This window comes from Furipterus horrens, unplaced genomic scaffold (assembly GCF_987537825.1).
Source record: "Furipterus horrens unplaced genomic scaffold, mFurHor1.1.pri manual_scaffold_10, whole genome shotgun sequence".
NCBI classification, from domain to species: Eukaryota; Metazoa; Chordata; class Mammalia; order Chiroptera; family Furipteridae; genus Furipterus; species Furipterus horrens.
Window position 1 is genome coordinate 23,151,691 of NW_028327180.1, and position 21,373 is coordinate 23,173,063.

Sequence of the window (21,373 nt, forward strand, 5' to 3'; positions counted from 1 at the left end):
TAACTATATTTCCTGTGCTTTACTTTACATTTCAGTGACTATTTTGTAACTACTAATTTGTACTTGTTTGTTTTATATCTGAGGAATTTTTGTAAACCTCTGAAGGCCTAACAATTCTAAAATTATGTACTTGTTAAATGCAGAGCACGTTTGTTGGAACAAATGTTATTTTATAAACGTATGAGATAGTAGGTTATAAGCTCTTGATTAAAATTCATTTAGTGTATTTTCTGACTGAATGTATGTAAAAGGAATTTTTGACATGTTGATCAGATCAAATTGATTTAATCTCAGCTAAAAGTTAAGTTCAGCATGAGTCATGGATAATTACTGTCAAAAAGGGTATGTCTAAGCCATTCATTTACATAACATGAATTTTCTTTTGGATTGAATATCAATTAATTAAATTTTCTTTAATTGTAGAAGCTAGGTGGGACACACAGCGTCTAGCAAGTGTAAAATACTTCATTAACTTCTACAAAATAGCCAGTATTCTAATACAAACATGTGAACTGGAGTACAGATGTTGAGAAGAAAAATTTAAAGAGGAGAGAATCTGAGAAAGATATCCACAATCTAGATATACTAGAAGTGACTTCATCTTATAGTAGAGCTTTTCTAACCAAACATGGCCACCCCATTTTGGACCCTATAAACATTAGATCAACCATTGGCATAAGTAACTGTATAAGGATGAAGAAAATGATTTTCCAAATTGAAGTTGGTCATTAGTTTGTAGTTATGATTGAACATAATTTTAAACTTTCTTTTTAATGCATTACATTGAACATTACAAGGGAATATGGTAATATAACAAGCAAAATTTGCTCTGTATCATTTTTTATAGCTTTTTCTCATTACTTCTAAATACTTGCATCATTTTATATGATTTTAATTATAGCATAACCTTATTTTTTCTCATCTGTGAAAGAGCTTTCATAATTATTTGTGTTATATTTATTTTAATTATAAATAAGAATTTCACTAAGTTAAAGGTCCCTAAATTGAGATATTGGAAGCAACAGTATCATCATCACCTTTAAATTTAGAAATACAAATTTGAAACTGAACCCTAGGTCTGCTGATGCAGAAAATCTAGACTTGAGTGGAGGCAGAATCTATTTTTAACAACTTCTCCAGGCCATTCTACTGCATGCCAAACTTCAAGAAATACCACATTAAATGTTTTCCAAAATGTATTAAGATATTTCAGTAAGTTATAAATTATTTTAAATAACACTTTTGTAAAGTATTTTTTCAATAAGTTGTGTTTTTGTTTTAAATTTTGTAGAATATTTTTTAACAATTGGAATATAGTATCAAAGAGTACAAATATTTTAGAAGTTTTTACAAGACATTTGTTCCAAGTTTATAGTGTTCATCTTCTTTTGGTAATTTTAAATTTTGCTAAATTTTATTTAGAATTACCTGTGTATGTGTGAAAAAAAGTACTGCCCAAGTTTCATTTAAAACAAATAAAACTGATTCTTTAAATACCTTTTTATTTGTGTATGTCTCCCCTCCTTAAACTTAGTTTCTACAAAGATAAAATACTAATAATAACAACTAACATTTAAATGAAGTTTTCTACATTCCAAGCCCAACCCTATTTTTTCCAGTGAGATAAAGTTCACAGGGGAGGAAAGCCAGTTCTGCCTATAAAAGCATAAGGTTTGAAATCTGGTTTGAGTACCAGGTCGCTGGATCCAGCTGCACTTTTCTTATGACAGTGGAGATTATTGGAGTGAATAAGTAACAAAAAAATCCATGTTTTATAAATTCAGTCATAAAATACGTAAGTGATTATCTAGTTGGCAAGGTCAGAAAAAGAAATAATCAGTTCCTAGAACCCACCAAGAAGTTTTCAAGACACTATTTTTTATACCTATATCCTATTTCCTGTCTTACATACATACATTTTCTTTCCACATCCAGAATTCTATCAATATAAAAGTTGATATTTATTAAACATTTACAGTGTGCTAAGGATTGTGCTCTCTACAGATTATGACAGGCAGCGTTTTGTACAACTCTAAGAGATGGCCTACACTATTATCCGCTTTTTACATATGGACAGTTTGGCACAGGGAAGTAAATATTTCCAAGCATGTAAAGTTAGTAAGTGGTAGAGCCAGTACTTGAACTCAGGCAGCTTAATTTCAGAGACTTTTGTCTAAGGAGCACACTACCCATTGTGGGGAAAGACAAAAGCTCAAGGAGAGAAGGAGTGGAGGGAAGAACGTTGAATGTATTCTAAAAAAGTTCATCTGCTGGTTCGAAGTTTCTTCTCTGCTGAGTATAACAACTGAACCCTGATTATACTGTATTTCTCTTAGATAAATTTTTTCACTTGAAACTTTAACGGGAATGCATTATTTGGACATATAAATCCAAATGATTTTTTATTCTTTATCCTCAGGATTCCATATTCAGAATGGCCCTTTGGGATCTTGTGAAAATAAATACTGCGGTTTGGGAAGGCACTGTGTTATCAGCAGAGAGACGGGGCAACCAGAATGTGCCTGCATGAACCTTTGCAGACGGCACTACAAACCTGTGTGTGGATCTGATGGGGAATTCTATGAAAACCACTGTGAAGTGCACAGAGCGGCTTGCCTGAAGAAACAAAAGATTACCATCGTTCACAATGAAGACTGCTTTTTCAAAGGTAAATGCAGGGCGAACTGAAATTGTCAACCCTCTCTGTTTTTTTCTCCTCTCAACTAGTGTCTTTAAGCTTAATCTCTAACATAATTTTATATCAGCAAATGCCTGAAAAGGAAAAGGAAAAAAAAAATGTGAGCTTAGTTACACCAGTAAGCAGAAAATGTATAGAAATTTGCGTGGATACAATTCTGAACCTTAGTTGTGAGAACAAAGCTGGCCAAAATATGACTCACAATTTAATATAGCTTACAGCATTGCACCATATGGCTTCCCAATCATGCAGTTATCTGAGGGACACAGGTTGGCTGGCCGACTCAGTCAACTGTCCAAATCCACCCAGTGAAAAGCACCTGGAGTGGAGCTGTGGGAATAGTGAATGCCAAGTCCTGCTGTGATAACATCTCATTTCCCCATGATTAAAAAGGATGGTCTTATTTATATCGCATAATTCCAATTATATGGATCCCATAAATGTCTACTAAAATAGCTATGAACAATTCAAGCTAAACTCATTTAGTAAATTTGAGATGACCATAACTGAAAATTTTAAAGTATTGGTATTTACTTTCATGGTACTCAAAATCATTGCTCATTATTTGTTGAACAATATTGCTCAATATATAATTTGACAAATTATTTTAACATGCTATAAAAATGAATCATTAAACAATTTTAAAGTCATTTATTTATAAAGTTATTTGTTATTTGTTTGTTTGTTTGTACTGGAGAGGTTATTTGCTTGTTAATAGTCATAATCCAGACTAAAATTCTGAAGTGTTAAGTAGTACATAGAACTTTTATTATTCTAATAGGTCAGTGATCAACCTGATTACTAATCTTTGGTTCCATATCCCAATTTCCCAGAATATTCTTGAACTATATTTACACTTAAAAACATGTTGAGTATTTTAATTCAGAGCTTAAATTTATGCAAGTACGTCATTACACTTCATTTGTTGACCAATTAAGATAAAATGATTATTCAAAATTTGTTCTTTTTCAAACTGGGTAGAATAAATGAAGTATTATTTCCATGATGATGAAAATTATACACAGAGCTTTTAAATAATACAAATGAAATGCTGTGTAGTCATTGTGGCTACTAGAAGCCCTTTGATATAAATAAAGAAATATATATAAATAGTTTCCTTACCAGTGTGACCTGTGTTCCCCTTTTCTACCTGCTCAGAGAATGTTATTGTATTAGATTTTATTCCTTTACAGAAAGACGAGCAGCTACTTTGATTTTAAGTTCAATTTATCCCCCTCATCTATCAAATCTATTGTATAAATAACTAAAATTGATTCTGTTAAATTTGCATTTAAAAAACTCATAAAAGAGTATTCTTCTCTGTGATTTTGACCTGAGATGATACAGTGGAAATGTTTCTATTTCATTGATGCATGATATCATCCAACTATGTAAATATACACTACAAGTTAATTTAGAATCATATTCTCCAGTTGAGATTTTGCCCAGCAACACTAAAGAATTATTTGGAAATATATAATATTAAATATCATATGGGAAAAATCTAATGTATTCTGCTTTATTCCTGGATGCTTAGGCATAATGCAACTCAGTATGTTAACCAGCATGGAGATAGATGAACTAGATATAGCTAAGAATGTTGCCTCCTTATGACTTTACACACAATGGTTTCAAAAAGCTTGGTCCTTCGCACTTTTACTAAGCATATTTATTACATCTATAATTAATTCAAAATCATTATATATACTATTAAAATTCCATTTATTTTTTTTCTGAGTGAATTAGCACTTTTCCAATGTTTCAGAATTTGAGAGTCTGCTGTTTGTTGGTTGGTTTTGGTGTTTTACCTAACATATATATCACTCATAAAAGGGCTTTATTTTAATAGAACAGAAGTAGGTAGTATAGAACAAAATAATAAGGCACCTGTCTTAGTAGTGTACAATTGGCTAAGTTTTAGATTTAAAACAGGATTCTATTTAGCTGAAGGCTTGACATTGTTGTGATGGCCAAAATAAATTCTTATGATTGAGAATGATATTATCTGTAGAATTTCAGCTATTTATAATTTCCAATAATGGCACAAAAGAAGATGCAAATCAAGTTTTGTGGGAACAATCCACACCCATTTGTTTAGGAATTCTTTTGTGGGATTTTATACTATAAAAGGAGGGTTGACTAGTAGCAATAGCAAGAGCGTGGCCAGCAAAATCTAAAAAGTGCTTTATCTGGATCTTTTCAGCAAAAGTTTGTTAACTTCTGCTTTAAGAAGTAATAGTGCCTTAAAATTAATTTTTAAAAACTTTTGCAAATCTTTACTATTCTGTATCTTCCTCGCTATACTGGGCAAATGCACATGATGAAACTGATTAGAACACACACACATGCATACACAAACGGATACAAGTGAAACAGCAAATCTGCAGAAGATTACTGGACAGTATCAAAGTTAGTATCCTGGTTATGATATTGCACTATACAAAGGTGGGCAAAAGTAGATTTACAGTTGTGAGTACGTACAACGCAAAATTTATTTTTGTATAATTATTTATTAATTATTATATTATTTTCATATGATCAACTGTCGACCTACTTTTGCCTATCTTGTAATTTTGGAAAATGTTACCATTGGTAGAAACTCGGTAGAGCATATATGGACTCTCTGTGTAGTATTTCTCACTACAGCATATGACCCTACAAATATATGAAAATAAAAGAGTTCAACAAAGAAAATAGTACTGGAAAAGTATCAGCAGACACTTGAAATAATTTTAAAGAAAGATCAGAGTTCAGGCTTAAAAATACACTTAGATGTATATTTATACCTTTATATCTATATATCTATAACTGTAGCTATATCTATAGATATTGTTATTTGTGTTAAGTGCTTAAGTGTTTCTGTGGTATGCTTAGCATTTACTATTACTGAATCTTACATATAGGTGAATTCATTAAGATTTATTTTTATGATTTACGATTTGTGGAATCATAAAGTGTAAAGTGTAAAATACCTCTAATGAACTAACATTTTTCTAATGTATTTTATTCAAATGTGTCTAATTACAAATAATCTGACTACAATAGGATATAAAATAATGTATTATTTGTTTATTGGCATCAAATACTTTACGGTGATGCTTAACATAGCATAAATTTTCTAGTTTTATGTGATGCCTAGCTATTTATTGTAATGACAGTTTTCCCTTAATGTTATATGCCGTCCCCACCTCCACCCCCAGGGTGCTTTGTAACTGCTGGAATTCCGCATCCCTTATAACAGGTACAATTTCCTCTCATCCTGACACCAGGTCAGTCTGTCACACAATGCAGAATTAGTTACTCAGAGTATAAACATAAGCTGGAGTAAAAAACTCAATATATAACCCGTGCCAAATAGGGAATTAAATCTTTTATGAGAAAGTCAATTGAACTGAAACCCTTTTGCCATTTACTGTGTTGAAAATAAAACTGCCATAAAGGCAAATGTTCTGTGCACTTAAATGTGCATCACAGACAATAATGACTTGGGAAATATAGATTTATGGTTATATGTGTGCTCTTTGAATGAGATCTGACATTGTGTTCGTTTTCTTTAGTATAAGCTGGAGAGACATTTGTACTCCATTTTTTTAATGGGATCTTTTACCCGAACTTTTTCTTTCTTTCTTTTAATAGGGCTTGTAGAATTTAGGGTTAAAAACTAGGTTGCCAATGATATTTTAAAGTATTTTAGTATATGTAATGTGCTAATCCTGCTTTGAGATTGCTTTTTTATTAAGTGCACCTTGAATGTGCAGATTCTAATTTATGTGCAAACTGTCTCTGATAATATTTCATGAAAAATTATAATATTTAAAAATATATAAACCTTCTCTTTATTCTATTTATTTTTTTCATTAAATGAAATATTATTTAATTTAGTATCTTAATAGAAAGTTTGATGTATAACAATATTATTTTACTCCCCTACCCTCCACCCAAAAACAACTTTATTGACTAAGCTGGTGTCTTATTGCATTTAATTTTTGTAAATTTCCCTGCTGGTGACATATAGGAAGTAAATTTGACTTTCACATACATAAATAGTCTTACCTTGTTTTTGTACATTTTTATGTTGTATCATTTTTCTTCAGTTTCAAGTTATAAAATAAATATTTTAGTTTAATATTTTATTTCATATTTTCTATGGCTGTATGAATATTTCATTAATAGTTATAAGCCCAATATTCAATAGTGACAGGAAAAAATGAGAACATTAGTTCGAATAATTTGTCTTCTATCTTGAAGCTGTTTAAATATTGTATCAGTCATTACCTCTCACTGACACCTTCACTTATCATGTTTATTTGCTCAGTATCCTATTTTCAAATGCTGAATGTGATTTTTCTGTAACTTACAAACTAAGGAACTTTTTTACAACTTTTTTTCAATGTAGTTGATATATCCTCTCTCTTTCTCTCTCTCTCTCCATATATATATAAACAAAATGAATAATGAAAACTTTCCATTGATTAGACATAGCATATATAATTGGGGATAAAAATGTCCTAGAAAATGCAGTTGAATTTGTGTCTCTATTAGTTTGACTTATATTTTTAAAAATTCTTTCTAAGTGGTGCCTATGGGTATTCCAGAGAATACTTGAAAACTTATTAATGACAAAAAATTTAAAACCAAATTGGAAAGTGAGAAGCTTTGCATGTGGTTATCATGTAGATAGTAATGCAAAACAAACAAACAAAGAAACAATCTTTTTTGTAGGGAATAACATTAAGTAAAGGCGATTTGGTGCTTTCCATAACAATAAAAGGCAGAAGTAATTATCAGTGTTGTTCGTTTTATATTGGTTAAACTAAGCATAAAGAATGTCTTTAGTTTTAAAAATCTAAATTAATTTAAAGCATTACTATGCAATACATTTGTTTTTGGTTTAAGAAAACACATCATCTAGGTATAAATTATTGATTAACCTGGGGGTTACAATAGTGCTTCAATCTTGGGCAGTGTGAGCTCAGGCAGATGTGACACTTTTCATGTGTTCTCTTATGTGATAATCACATTGAGAGTTTATTTCCATATGTTTCCTTCAATAATATATGAATTTTTAAAGCCCCCCAACCTGAAATCTAGACATTAGTTATTACACTTTGTCAGTACTTTTCCAGCTTCACACATCTAAAGAGCATACAAGTGACCACCGAAGACTTTTAATAGATTTTCCTGACAGGCCAAGCTTAAACTAAAGTCTATGATAGGTAGAAACACAAAATTTGATTATAGGTTTAATATGCATCCTGGGTAACACATTTATCTCCAGTTGTTTTTCAGAGCTATAACATGCAATATGAGTTATAAAGAAAGAGTAATATAAACATAAACTTTGTAGTAATAGTGAGGATTTCTAAATGGGAATTATAACTTTATTTCTATCATAAATCAATGATTTTCAAAAATCCATAATAATTATACATAGAGATATAATTTTAAAAGAATAGTGAAATGAGACAACTGATAATGTTTCCAAAAATTACTTCTCAAAGATTCAGAATAAGTTTGGTCCCAGGTGAGTCTTCCTTGATTGTCATATATTTAAATCATACAACCATAATTCAAAAGTACCTAGGCGAAAGTGTGAAAATTTATCTGTGAGTAACCCTTAAAGGACAGAAATAACAACTTGGTTTCCGTTAGTTGCGAGAACCAGAAGGATGATTAAAATATAGCAGGCAGCCAAATTCAAATGTACAACTGAGGTCAGAATAATAAATTTGGATTTTGGTGGATTCATAAAAAAATAACTAAAATGGTTTTAGTTGCAGAACAGTGAAGTAGAAAAGTTTTGCCAAGGCAGGGCATGTTTTTGTTTGCTTGTTTGTCTGTTTATTTTAAGATTAGACTAGAATTTATTAATACAGAAGAGCAAGGTGGAAGTTATTAGGTCAATTTGAACCTTATTGCAGTTGCCCCAAAGAGAGATTGATGATGGTGGGATTTGAAGCAAGATGACGAAATTGTCAGTGGTGGTATGACATTGTCTGACTGCCTTAAACAATTTCCTGTAGGTTGGACACGGAGTTTAGGGATTTAAAGAAATAGCTTTAAAAAAAAAAAAGCTTTGAGGATGTATTTACTGAAATGTGAAGCATTGTGGGACTGACACATTTAAAAATGATATTTATACAAACACATATGCATTTAGGGTTACTTAAATTTGAATCCTTTTTAGACAAGCAAGAGAAGATGGCATTTATGCCATTGGATGTGAGTCAGAAAATCAAAGGAGAGTTTGGTGCTGGATACATGTATTTACCAGTTGTAAGTACTCTATAATTGAGATCCACCTAGAATGAGTGCACATTGGGAAGCAGAGAGCTGTGGATAGAACTCTGTTGTACTTCAACTTTTAACAGGAGGTGGAGGAAGAATGAAGGAGACAAATGAGTAGTCGCCAGTGACAGAGGAAGAAAATCAAGACAATGTAGATACACAGAAGCTAAGTAAAAGATTTTTATGGAGGACAAAATGACAACCTAAATCAAATGTTGCCAAGGTCAAATGTGATATGATGAGAACTGGAAAATGATCATTAGATTTGGAAAGATTAAGGCCGTGGTTAACTTTGGTGAGAGTATGTATGAGAAAACGGAAGCTGAGGAAGTAAGATAGTGAGAACAGAAAGTTCACTGGAAGAGCATTTCTTTAAAGAAGAGCAAATATATGTGGGCATATATAGTGCAGATACAGACACACATGTACTGGTAAAGATAGAAACATGTGAATGAGAATAATGAAACAGATAGGAGAAAATTCATGAGGCAAGAAAAAGAGGCGGCAATTGCCAGAGCAGACCTATAGGGTAGACTAGAGAGAATGTGATCCAAGAAACAAGGCAGATTTGGATTTAGATGAGACTATAGATTCAGAAGAAAAGGAGAATAAAGCACTGTCAGGTATAGGCAGATGGACATATTTTACGATATAAAAGTATCTTGTTCCTATCTGGCTTCTTAGATTTTCATAATGATGCAAGAAATGAAACTTCAGTTGAATGTGACAGAGAAGATGGTTATGGAGATTTAAGGAAAACAAAAAGGGAATATAGTAGGATTTCCAATAGTTTTTAAAAATGGAATGGCATCTATGCTCATAAATTTACTGTGAGAGTAGTTTTTGTGGTTGTGTATTTTTCTGCAATTATAGTCAACTGTTTAAGGCACTGAGAAGATGAATTAGGTTTAACCAAGTTTTGTATTTTTCCAGAAAATAATTATAGATAAAGAAAGAGTTCAAAACCATATTTTCCATGTCTTTCAGAGGCAGTATGGTTATGTTATCTATGCTTTACTGTGTATACCTACTCTACAATCCAGAGATCTCATGGTGGGTATCTTTTGCATATAGACCAGAATGGATTCCGCAACCATATCTATATCCTGAAAATTGTATTATGTATTTTGGTTTAACTTCCTAATGCTAGCATTCAGTTTATATCTGTGCCTCTTAGTTAAAATTTCCAGAAATGAAATCTGTTTAGATGAGTTGGCCAGGCCATACCTTTCTAAGGTATTTGGAAAGCATATAGGCCAACAATAACTGTCTTACTTCAATGGCTTTCTATCTCTCTGATCAATTAGCAGTCACTATGCTGGGCATAGGGACAATTTATACATTTTTTTTTACATAGGAAAAAATGGACTATTGGCAGATAACTCTCTAAAAAGAGTGTAGATAGGAAATTATCTTGAAACATATCTAACCATATTCCTTTATTATTAATGCTCTAGTTGATGTTATCAAGAATAGCCATTGAGTGAAGTTGCACTGTGATAAGTGAAACTGCTTTATTTGATTAAGCCAATTATTTGAAAGTTTGAGGAAGCTCAAAAATATTCTACTTACTTAATACACATTTAAAGTTTTATTTATTTTGTAAATTTTAACTAATCTGGCTCCTGATAACATTGGAATACAGATTGACTTAGTGTGAATGTTCCCAGCATCACTGGCATTTAATTCATTTTTGAAACGTTTTTTTCCTATAAAAAAGAAGAAAATACTATTAAAAATTAAGAAAGATGCATGAGCATTTGATGAATCTAATTAGACATTAGTATAATTAATTTAAAAGAATAATGCTATAAATGCTTGGTTAACTTTAAAAATGTTCAAAATTTCACACGCTTATCAAAAGGTTTCAGGTAATTTATTTAAAGAAACTAAAGAAATAAAATACATGTATGTGTATACCGTGGATTGGCGTGTATGAAAAAATGATTTTTAAGTGTTCGCTGATGACCGTTGACACCTAATCCTGTGGCACACCCATTCTTAAAGCTCTATCCATGGAGATGAGACAGTTCTTACTTTTGCCAGCTGGGTGGAGTTTACTGGCTATACCAATCAATTAATGACCGTTTGCATTTTCCTCCATTGCCAGGAAAATGTCATGGTCAGGTTAGATTAGTAAATGTACCTGATACTCAGATACAGCGAACTCATTCTATTTCAAACAAACCAATCTTGGTTTTCTTTAGTGAAACATGTTTTTCCCATAGTGTATAAGTGCCACATTGCATCCAATTATTGTTTATGGATGCTTAGTTTTTACTCTTGGCAGTTTATTATTACTGAGGATAAGGTCCAAATTATAGAGAGCAGGGATCCATGAGAACCATATTCAGCAAGAAATGAGACAATCAAATTAAGAAAGCAACAACAGGGAAGTTAAAACTCAAAAGAAATGTGTGAAGAACTAATTTCCCTTCTCATTTCATGCATGTTAACTCCTACGGCTTTGAAAGGCACTGCATATTGTTTTAATAAGCAGGCAGGGATCCTTTATAAGGATTTACACTCTCAATCTTACTCAGTTTATTCTAGCAACCTAGGAGATGCTGGTCATTCATCCTACTTTCAGATGAGTGATGGTATCAGATAAAGTTAGTGATGTAGTGTATAAGCTAATGCTACATATAACACCAGAGGACCTAATAACCGTGTATGTGGAACATGGAATATTTTGACTAAGCTGACTATTATAAGGCAGAGAAAGGACTTTTGGAACTACTCATTTGCATTTTATCTATCTGGTCATTGGACATTCATCTACCCACAAACAAGTACAGAATAGTGCATCAGCGCTCTAACTTTGAGAGTTTTTATGCCTTATCAAAAACCATAATTTATATTGTGAATCCCCTCATTTACTTATTTTAAAAATAGATACATGTGTGTAAATTAATTATACAAGACAAAACTGATCATTGTTTATTTTACACTTGAAAAATACTAACAGACCTAAGTCAGTTTTTGGTGAATATAAAATACCATGTAGGTTGGTGTGGGTGTGTTTTACAGTATACAGAATAATGCATAAGGCATGTAACTGAGATGACAGTTTACAAACATCAGAGTGTGACTTTGGGGTTTAATTAAATTTGTGTCAAGATTACTTTCAAATCCTGGGGAAAAATATGCTTGAGTAATATAGCACATGTTTTGGCCTTTAAAAATTTTAACAAGTGGAAACATTTACGTGACACATTGGCACAATCTCCATAGCTCACTATACAACAGAGCAACAGTTTTGTTCATTAATTCCACAATAAATAGGCACACTGACTCCCATATAAATTTGTCATTGGTGCGTCTACATCTACTGGAAATATCAGGGGTTGAAGTGTCTTTCATTTAAACATACTTATAAATGTATAAAAAAAAGATTATTCCAGACCCTTTCTACGTAATGCTAATTATTTCAACATCAGAATACTACACAGGAGAGAAATTGGGGGCAAAGGGGACAACTGTAATTGAAAAACCAAAAATAAAAAAAAATAAAATAAATCATGTGTGAATGAAAAAAAAAAAAAAGAATACTACACAAAATAAATAAATAAGTATAATCTTATCTAGACATCCAGACATTATCTTATAAGCGATAGGGGGTAGAAGGTGGCTATAGTTGACTCCAGGTCATCCTAAATAGTTAGAAAATGTATGTCTGGATACAGAAGATGATTTGTTAATCAGAGAGCAAGCCTCTTCTCACCCCACCCTTGCCCCCTGAAGTCATCCTCATCCCCCCCCCAAAGGGACCGTTGCTGTCTGACAAATTAATCATTACACTGTGGCTTTTGGAAGACATCAAGGCATTGATCCCCATTTACAACCCAATCTTCTGATCCTATTTCTTCAAAGAAGCTCAGAGGAACAAAATCGTTAAGTGGTTAAAAACTAGCCTCTATTCCACCCCTTTTTTTCTGATCAAATTAGAGTGAGTGGATCAATTTCGGCTTGAGTCTTTAGCTATTTCAAAAACCTATCTTCTTTTTACCAAGTACCTACCCTGTACCCCTTAGTCTTTGTCGTTTTACTGCTATCACTTCATTCCTAATGCTTGCATATTGATGTGATCTCTTTACTTCATGTCACAGTCAGCAACGAGTAATGAAGAATAAAATGATGGTTCATCTTAATGATGTCAGTGAGCTTTCATTATATTTGGTTGAGTCTGGCTGGTTTCTTGTAAGTTCTTTTTTCTTTTAATTTCTTTTTTTATTGTTGTGTTATTACAGTTGTTCCAATGTTTCCCCTGTGGTTCTCCATTGCCCAAGCCCCTATCCCCGACCCCCACAGAAAATCCCCACCCATTGTCCATGTCCATGGGTCTTGTAATTTTCTTGGAACACTTAGGAATGCTGTCCTCAGGACACTCAAGTCCCTTTTTTCCATTTTTCTGTCACACAATCTGTCTTGTATACTGACTCAGGAGTTTGGAAGTTTTGCCTTTAAAGTTATCACAGCTTTGCACATGTTGAGCTATAATTTCAAAGTTTATATGCTAAAATCATAGGTTTAAACATTATCCAAAGTGGGTTCCCCAGAAAATTTCAGGCTTATCCACATTCTGGGTTACAAAATGTCTCTTTCACAAACCTGTCTATTCCTCCTTTTCTCCTGTTTAGTTGTGCTTTGAATGCCAGTGTTTTCAACAGTCAACAAATCTCAACCTGTTACAGAATCCCAGCCTATGCTATTTTGAAACAGCTGCAGGGTCCAATTGCCCACCACCAAGAATAATGACTCCCAGTACAGAAGTTTGGTGGAAAAGAAAAGGAGGTTTATTTAAAAGTTATACAGATTCAGAATAATGGCGGGTTTCTACCATTATGTTCCACTTCCTTTAAAATACACCAGAACACTTAGTACTGTCTCCCCCTGCCAAACCAAGCCAGTTTTAGAATATGCTAAGTAGAGGTACTGTCTTTCAGAAGAGCAGAAGTCCACAGCTCAGTATTCCGGGTCACAGTTCAGCATTTCAGGCATCTCCCACTAATCCATGCTTGGTTGGGCAGGTCCCCACAATTCCAGCCTAATCAACTGTGCTGCCGTGTTCTCCAGGCAGGTTTTCCAGTGGGCGGAGGCAGATCTAATGGCGGGCACACCATGTGTGTGCCCTGGGCCTCGACTTCTGAAGGGCCCCGCAAAACCCCAACTTTACCCTTTTTTTCTAATGACACCAAATTTGGTTTCATTACTATGCTCTGTAAAATATGGTTAACATGTATTTTTATTTTACCTGTCTCTCTTTTTTTTTAAGAGGCCCAATATTTTCTTCTAGTTCTGCGGCCTCAACTAACCTTAATCCGCCTCTGCCAGTGGGTCTCCTCTTTCTTACTCCAAACCTCATGGTAGACTCTCTCCAAACTACGTGGCTTACCCCTTACACCCCAGACCTCCTAGCCAACTTCTGTCTACCCCCTTTCAGACCACATGGCTTCTCTCCCCATCTTCATGGCTCTCCCTAGTTTTCATGCTGACCTGGAGCACCATATGTCATTGTTATGAAAAGTATCTTAAGCCTATCATCCACCCTTTACCTGGGAAGCTATTATCTAGCTGTCTGCTTGCCATAAATATGCAAAGTACCTTAAACTCTGTATTATCTCTTTTCCCCACCCCCAAAACTATGAACTATGGGGACTTTGGTGGACCCCTCCCAGGGTCTGTTACAAGCCAGAATTCTACTAGTCCACTCCATCATATGTCCCTGGTGTTGGATATCAGTGACAAAATTTATTTTTTCTTCATTTATACCTGTGTGTTCACAGAGTCTTCACATTAACAAAAGAAACAATGTTTTGTTGTTTTTGTTTTGCTTTATTTAAGCTACACATACCGTACATAATCTTCTTGCAAAAATAAGTGGCTCATTTTCTTTATATGCATATACAGTAGTCTTCCCTTACTTTGGACTTCCCTTTTCAAAGTTTCAGTTACCTTGCAGTCAACCATGTTATGAAAATACTACATGGAAAATTCCAGAAATCACCAGTAAGTAAACTTTAAATAGCCAGCCATTCTGAGTAGTGTGATACAGTCTCTCACTGTGCACTCCATTCCTCCCCCCCTCACCCCTGCCAACCCTTTGACCAGCATTTCCACATTCTAGATGCTCCCCACCTCTTAGTCACTTGGTAGCTGTCTTGGTTGTCAGATCCTCAAATCCACTGTTGTGTTATCACAGAGCTAGTGTTCAAGGAATCCTTATTTTACATAATAATGGCCCAAAGCACCAGAGTAGTGATGTTGGCAGTTCAGACATGCTTGTTAAGTGAAAAAATAAAAAGTCTTGACTTAAGGAAAGGAAAAAACTACGGCTGAGGTTGCTAATATCTAAGGTCTGTGAAATTGTGAAAAAGAAAAAAAAATTATGCTCATTTGCTGAGAGAGACTCCATCACAATCACATAATTGTACTACTTATATTGTTATAATTGTTCTATATTATTATTAGTTGTTGTTGCTAATCTCTTACTCTGCCTAAATTTTAAGTTAACTTTTGTCGTAAGTGTGTATATATATGAAAGAAACATATATGCAGGTTTGAGTAGAATCTGCAGTGTCAGGCATCCAGTGTGGGTCTTAGAACATATCTCTTATGGATAAGAGGGGATGACTGTAAGAGAAACGGGCCATTCACAAGACTCTTTCTTAAACACAAAATGTCTGTGTAGCAGCATCTCTAGAGAAGCACACAAAGTTCAGTTGTTTCTGAGCAAACACCACCTATTACACATGAAGTCACATTACAGGTACATGCTATTTCTCACTAAAATTATCTGTGACAATTGTAACTAAATTAAATCACTTCTTAAAATAATTAAAGCAGCTATAATGTGAAAAAACATCTGATTAGTACTTGGCAAAATATGTTTCCCTTAGTTTATTATAAAGTGAGTTTTTATTATTTTTTTACACATTTCATTATGGGTGGGAATGAGTAATTTTTCACTTGATTTACTTATAAAGAAGATTTTTACATAGCACATTGGCTAAAGCACAATTATATGGCTGTGATAGTCATATAATAAATTTATAATAGTAGACAAGAATTAAGTATTTCATAAATATAAATTTAAAAATAGTAATATATATACATATATAAACATTAACAGAAAACTTTAACATTTGCATTAGTAATCTTTATTTTTACATGGCTTTTTAAATAACTGTCATTTAAAAGACTGGCAAGACTGGCAAGACTGTTATGCTGATATGCCTCAGTACTTGACTGTCTGAGGATTCAGTGATTTTTAACACAAAACAAATAATTATATGACCAATAACAGTAATATTCATATTGTAGTCAAATCATTATTACTTCTTATATTTCTTTTTTACTGAGAGAAAATGTGTGTGTGTGTGTGTGTGTGTTTTATTGTTTCTTTGTTTTCCTAAGAATATCATATAAACATCCTTAATGGTGTGGGTTTCTGCTGCATACCAAACATACCCTTACTCCAAAGGGGGGGGGTAATTTTATATAAACTGAACACTATCAGTGTTGCTTTGTATAAATTATTTAGAATAAAGTAAATCTTCAACAGTGAATTTTACTTCTGAGAAAAAAATAAGATATTTTAAATAATTAGCTCTCAGCACTGATCAACCATGGGTCAAATTTTGAAGAAATAAACTTTCTATTTTTAATTATCAAATCCTAAAGCACTTGAATAAAATAAATTTTCAACCGCTCAAGAAACGATCTTCTTGAATCCGTCGCTGTGTTTTAAGACACAAAATCATCTCTCTTATGTTTTGCACCTGCGATTTCATGCTGAGATAGATATTTAAGTCCCAACAACTATGCGTTTGACAAACTTTATCAGAATTTTGCTTACTTGTGAATCTGTAAGTTATCAAATCTGGAAATTTTAATGAAAGTTGAAAAAATATTCTTTAAAGTTTTAGAATTTGAGTTTATTTTTTAAAATCGTTGTGTCCCATATATGACTATTCTAATGCATTCTAGAATATTTAAGGCAATTTTCCTTTTTTCCTGATTTCCCCCACCGCCACTGCCTTTGGTTTGGCTCTTGATTTTATCTAGTAATACTTTTTTTGTCACTATCATAATTTTGCCTTTCACCTCCTACTATCTTTGCATGATGGAAGCAAGGACCAAAGACTAGAAAAATAAATGAGGGGCCTAACCTATCACAGTAAGGGCTTTGAATGGCCAGGGATACACAGTGTTAACTAGCAATTGATCTAAGCAATTTTGCTTTGGGAGAAAAAAGACTACGCTTTGGGAAAACTCATATGTTCTTTCCCCAAGAGGGACTTATTGCCTATAACTAAACATCAAAATATGTTCCATAGACCATCTAATTTGGGGAAAAGCCCAATGTGACTTCTATAATTGAGCTGTTTTTTGATAAGATTTCTTAAAAACAAGTCATTAGGTACTATTCTGAAGATTCATGATATAAATGGCAATTGTTAAAAAACATTTAAAATTCTAATATAGTTATAATAAGGGTATTTTAGTAAGCTATACGTAACATGAGAAAGGTATAGAAAAAATGGAAGGTTGGTTTCATGTATAATTCATAAAGATATGAATGAAAAAACTGTTTCTAATTTTTCTTCTATTTATAGGACAAAGGTGTGATGGTTTTTGAGAAGTCTCAAAAGATTTTATTTATTTATTTTTAATATTTTTTAATTTTAATTTTTTTATGCCAGAAGGATATAAACATTGTATTTGAATAGAACATTTGGGGCCAGTCACGTTAATTTTTAGTCTTTTAAAATGTGTTAAAATTGATGACACATAAAATGAGAAGAGAAATTTATAGAAGACTTAATAACCTAATCAAAAGAAGAAAAAGAAATACATGAACTACATGGAAAATAAGCTGTTAGAACTTGGGATTTAATACCCTGTAGGAATAACACCTATTAAAAACATCACAAAAAATTCTGAACAGGTGTTTAATACAGTCAACTGTTGACTCTCATTAGGATGATATCCCAACTTTGCTGATCAATTAGACCTTACCATCCAAATGTCTAAGCTTAATATTGGTGGGCAAATTTATGTTTCCTTGACTGACCATTTAAACTATTACATATAAAATAAATTAAAGCACCTCTCTCTGCCCTTGTAACAAACAAACAAATTTTAGACAAATTATCTTTTAGATAGCTAAGGCTTATTGGTAGATAAAACCATATCTGTGGGAATCTTTGTATTCACTTAGTGAACTTAGATGAATAAATGCATATTTATCAGATCAGATATCCTATGTTTTTTATATATTAAACAGATGTTACAGTTTTTTAGGAAGGTACAATCTTTATTAGACTTATTTAAAAATAGGAAAAGTATTGCTATGTATCATTTGTAATTGGTACTAAGATTGTTAGTAAGTACTTTAAGAAACCGAGGACAATTAAACATCAGAATACATGTAACAAAGAATATTTTGATTAAGAAACTAAAGAAGAGAAAAGGTAAGATTGAAAATATTCCCCATATATACTCATCTTTATGTGAGTTTAATTATGTAAACCTAGTAATACCCTAATTTTTTCCTAACTGCAATCCATTTCAAGGATTTTATAGAAATTTATAAAAGACAAATAAGATTGTTACTCTCCCACTCAAAACACCCCAGATGCATTTTAATATCCTAAACAAAATGTAATCTCTTAATCATAACCTAGAAGATTTCACATGATCTTGTCAATACCTATACCTTAAACGTCCTCCCATCACGCACCCTGATTGCTCACCCACCTTACTTAGCCTTCATGCCCAGTTTCATTGACACTTAAACACAACAAGCTCATTTCTACCTAAGGGCACAAACATTCTCCATTCGTGTGCTGCTGCTCATGTTACTCCTTAGATCCTCACATGGTTCATTCCCTCGATTCATTCAGCTCTCATATATCACCTCCTCACAGGACACACTTCATAAAATACATTTATGTTTTTCTCAAAATACCATTACCATAAATATTACTAGTAATTTATATCTTGGCAGGTTTCCTGTTAAAATGTAAACTCAGTTAGGGCAGGACATTGTCATTCTTGTAGACTTTTATGCTCAGTGTCTAGTATTGAGGGAGCAGCTCAGTAAATATGTAGTGAATGAAGAGAATATTAGAAAATGTCCCTTAAATGTTTTAAAAGATGACAATAAAAGTGGTTTAGAAAAAACAGTTACACATTATGTATAAATGGCTAACTGATTTTTAAAGAGTTAACTTAAACAGAATAGATAATCTTAAATATGCTTAACTATTGCTTTAGTATCTTTACAAATGAGAATTGGTGTTAACTAACAAAGTGTGGCCAGACAAGTACCACAGTTCCAACTGTTTTGATGTGTTTGCATCTTCTGTTTCAAGGTGTTACAGACACCTTCTGCAGTGGTTTATAGTTCACACATTGCTATCCTCAAGAAGATTATTTCTTTCCTCTTGAGAATCTCAGTGATTAGCAACAAGTCATGTGCTGTTCCTGCTGGTCTCCATGCTTCATGTATGGTGTGTGTTTCTGCTATAACTCTCCAACCATATTGTTTAATGCTGAGGTTTTCTAAGCTCTCTCTATAGCTTCATTTTTTGCTGTCCTTGGTCAGAATTTCAGTGGTACTGCAGGTAATGTGCTTTGTAAATACATGTTCTGTTATGTGCCTGTTGCTTAGGAGTTCTCTTTACACATATCTGGCTTTATTGGAAGAAGGAGCTTACTTGTCCTTGGTTTATTTGCTTGTAAACATACACAGTTATGCACTGCATAACAATGTTTCTGTCAACAACAGACAGCATATAGGACAGTGGTCCCTTACAATGTTGCTGAAAACCTTCTACTGCTTATGATATTATAGCCATTATAGTGCAATTTCTTATTCACATGTTTGTGGTGATGCTGGTATAAGCAAATTTACTGCACTGTGAGACATATAAGTATAGACATATAATTAAATACTGTACATAATACTTGATAATGATAATAAACAACTATATTGCTGGTCTATGGGTTTATTATACTATACTTTCATATTAGAGTGTATTCTTTGTACTTACAAAAAAGTCTTTACTGTAAAGCAGTATGATGTGTTACTCCGGCAGCAACCTCTCGCATCTAGTGTTTACCTCCTCTCTTAGGTCCATCAATTTTTCTTGTGCTTGAGTTAATCTCATTTTGTCTTGTATAGTAACATGCTATACAGGCTTGTAGCTTAAGATCAATATGTTGTCCCATACAGCCTAGCTATGTAATAGGATATCCAACATAGAGTGTATATTTATTTTATAAATGTTGTAAACCATTTGAATTTTAAATGTTTAGTGTCCTAATTTTAAAAATATATAAATTGATGTATATTTACTCTTTTGAAAAAAATTTATATTCTTTATGCTAATCAAATGCTTAGTCATCTAAGGGAAAAAAACAATATATTTCACATATATTCATTTATTTACTTATTCCTTCATACTGGAATTAAAAAGATAGAATGTAAATATCCAAAATAAAATTTTCTATTATTTAAAAAGTCTTTAAGAAGTAAAAGTATAATCTTTTTAATTTTTATAATAATTATTTACTTGAAATTATGTAAATATATGATTACCTAATTGGAAATTTTAAATACTTCTTTCAGCTTTAAAATATTAAAATGTATTGTATTATTAGCTTTTGCAGCTGCTGCATTATTAAATGCAAACTACATTTTATATATTATAGTCATTGCCACAGAGAAATAAAAACTAATTCCTAATATTATATAAAACAAAATTGAAAATATAAACTTTTCCCAGTTGCATTAATCTGCTTTTATAGTGATAATTTGGAAGTGTGTGGTAGAGTGGGAAACATCTCTCTAGCATGTAAATTAAAAATTTCACATTTTAAAGCATTAATATATCGGTGGAGAACAATTAAGAAAAGTATTACCTGGTAACAAAGATTAGCATGAACATTTTAGAAAATAAGATACTATTAGTTTGAAGAAATTCATAATACTCAACTGTTTTCACCAATAAAACAATTTTGTATGTTACAATCTAACATTTAATCTATAATTTTTACCATTGATCATGGAATGTACTAGTTCAGGGAGCAAAACAATGAAGATTAAAAATGCTTATAGGATTACTGGCATTATTTTTGAGAGTTTTGTATTATTATGGAATTCAGAGGTCATGTCAACATAGCAAAAATATTAAAGCTAAATAGATATGTAGCAACTGTATTTTCATGACCATATAGATAAAAGAGGAAACTATTACTCTATTACTCTCTTGTAATTCTGATGGTGGTCCAATGTCATTTATAAAGCCAAATATTGTCACATATCTAAGGGGAAATAATGAAGAAAAGTAGGAAATATGCTTCTCTATATTTTCATTC

General features: G+C 32.4%; 1 protein-coding gene across 1 annotated transcript in view; it reads left to right on the plus strand.

Annotated features, from left to right (window-relative positions):
- The window catches only part of FSTL5 (follistatin like 5), a 494,569-nt gene that overhangs the window by 144,953 nt on the left and 328,243 nt on the right, over nucleotides 1–21,373 (plus strand). The window contains exon 3 of the mRNA XM_090288197.1: nucleotides 2,420–2,668. Coding sequence (XP_090144323.1) covers nucleotides 2,420–2,668 — 249 coding nt within the window. The remainder of the gene's footprint in view (nucleotides 1–2,419; nucleotides 2,669–21,373) is intronic.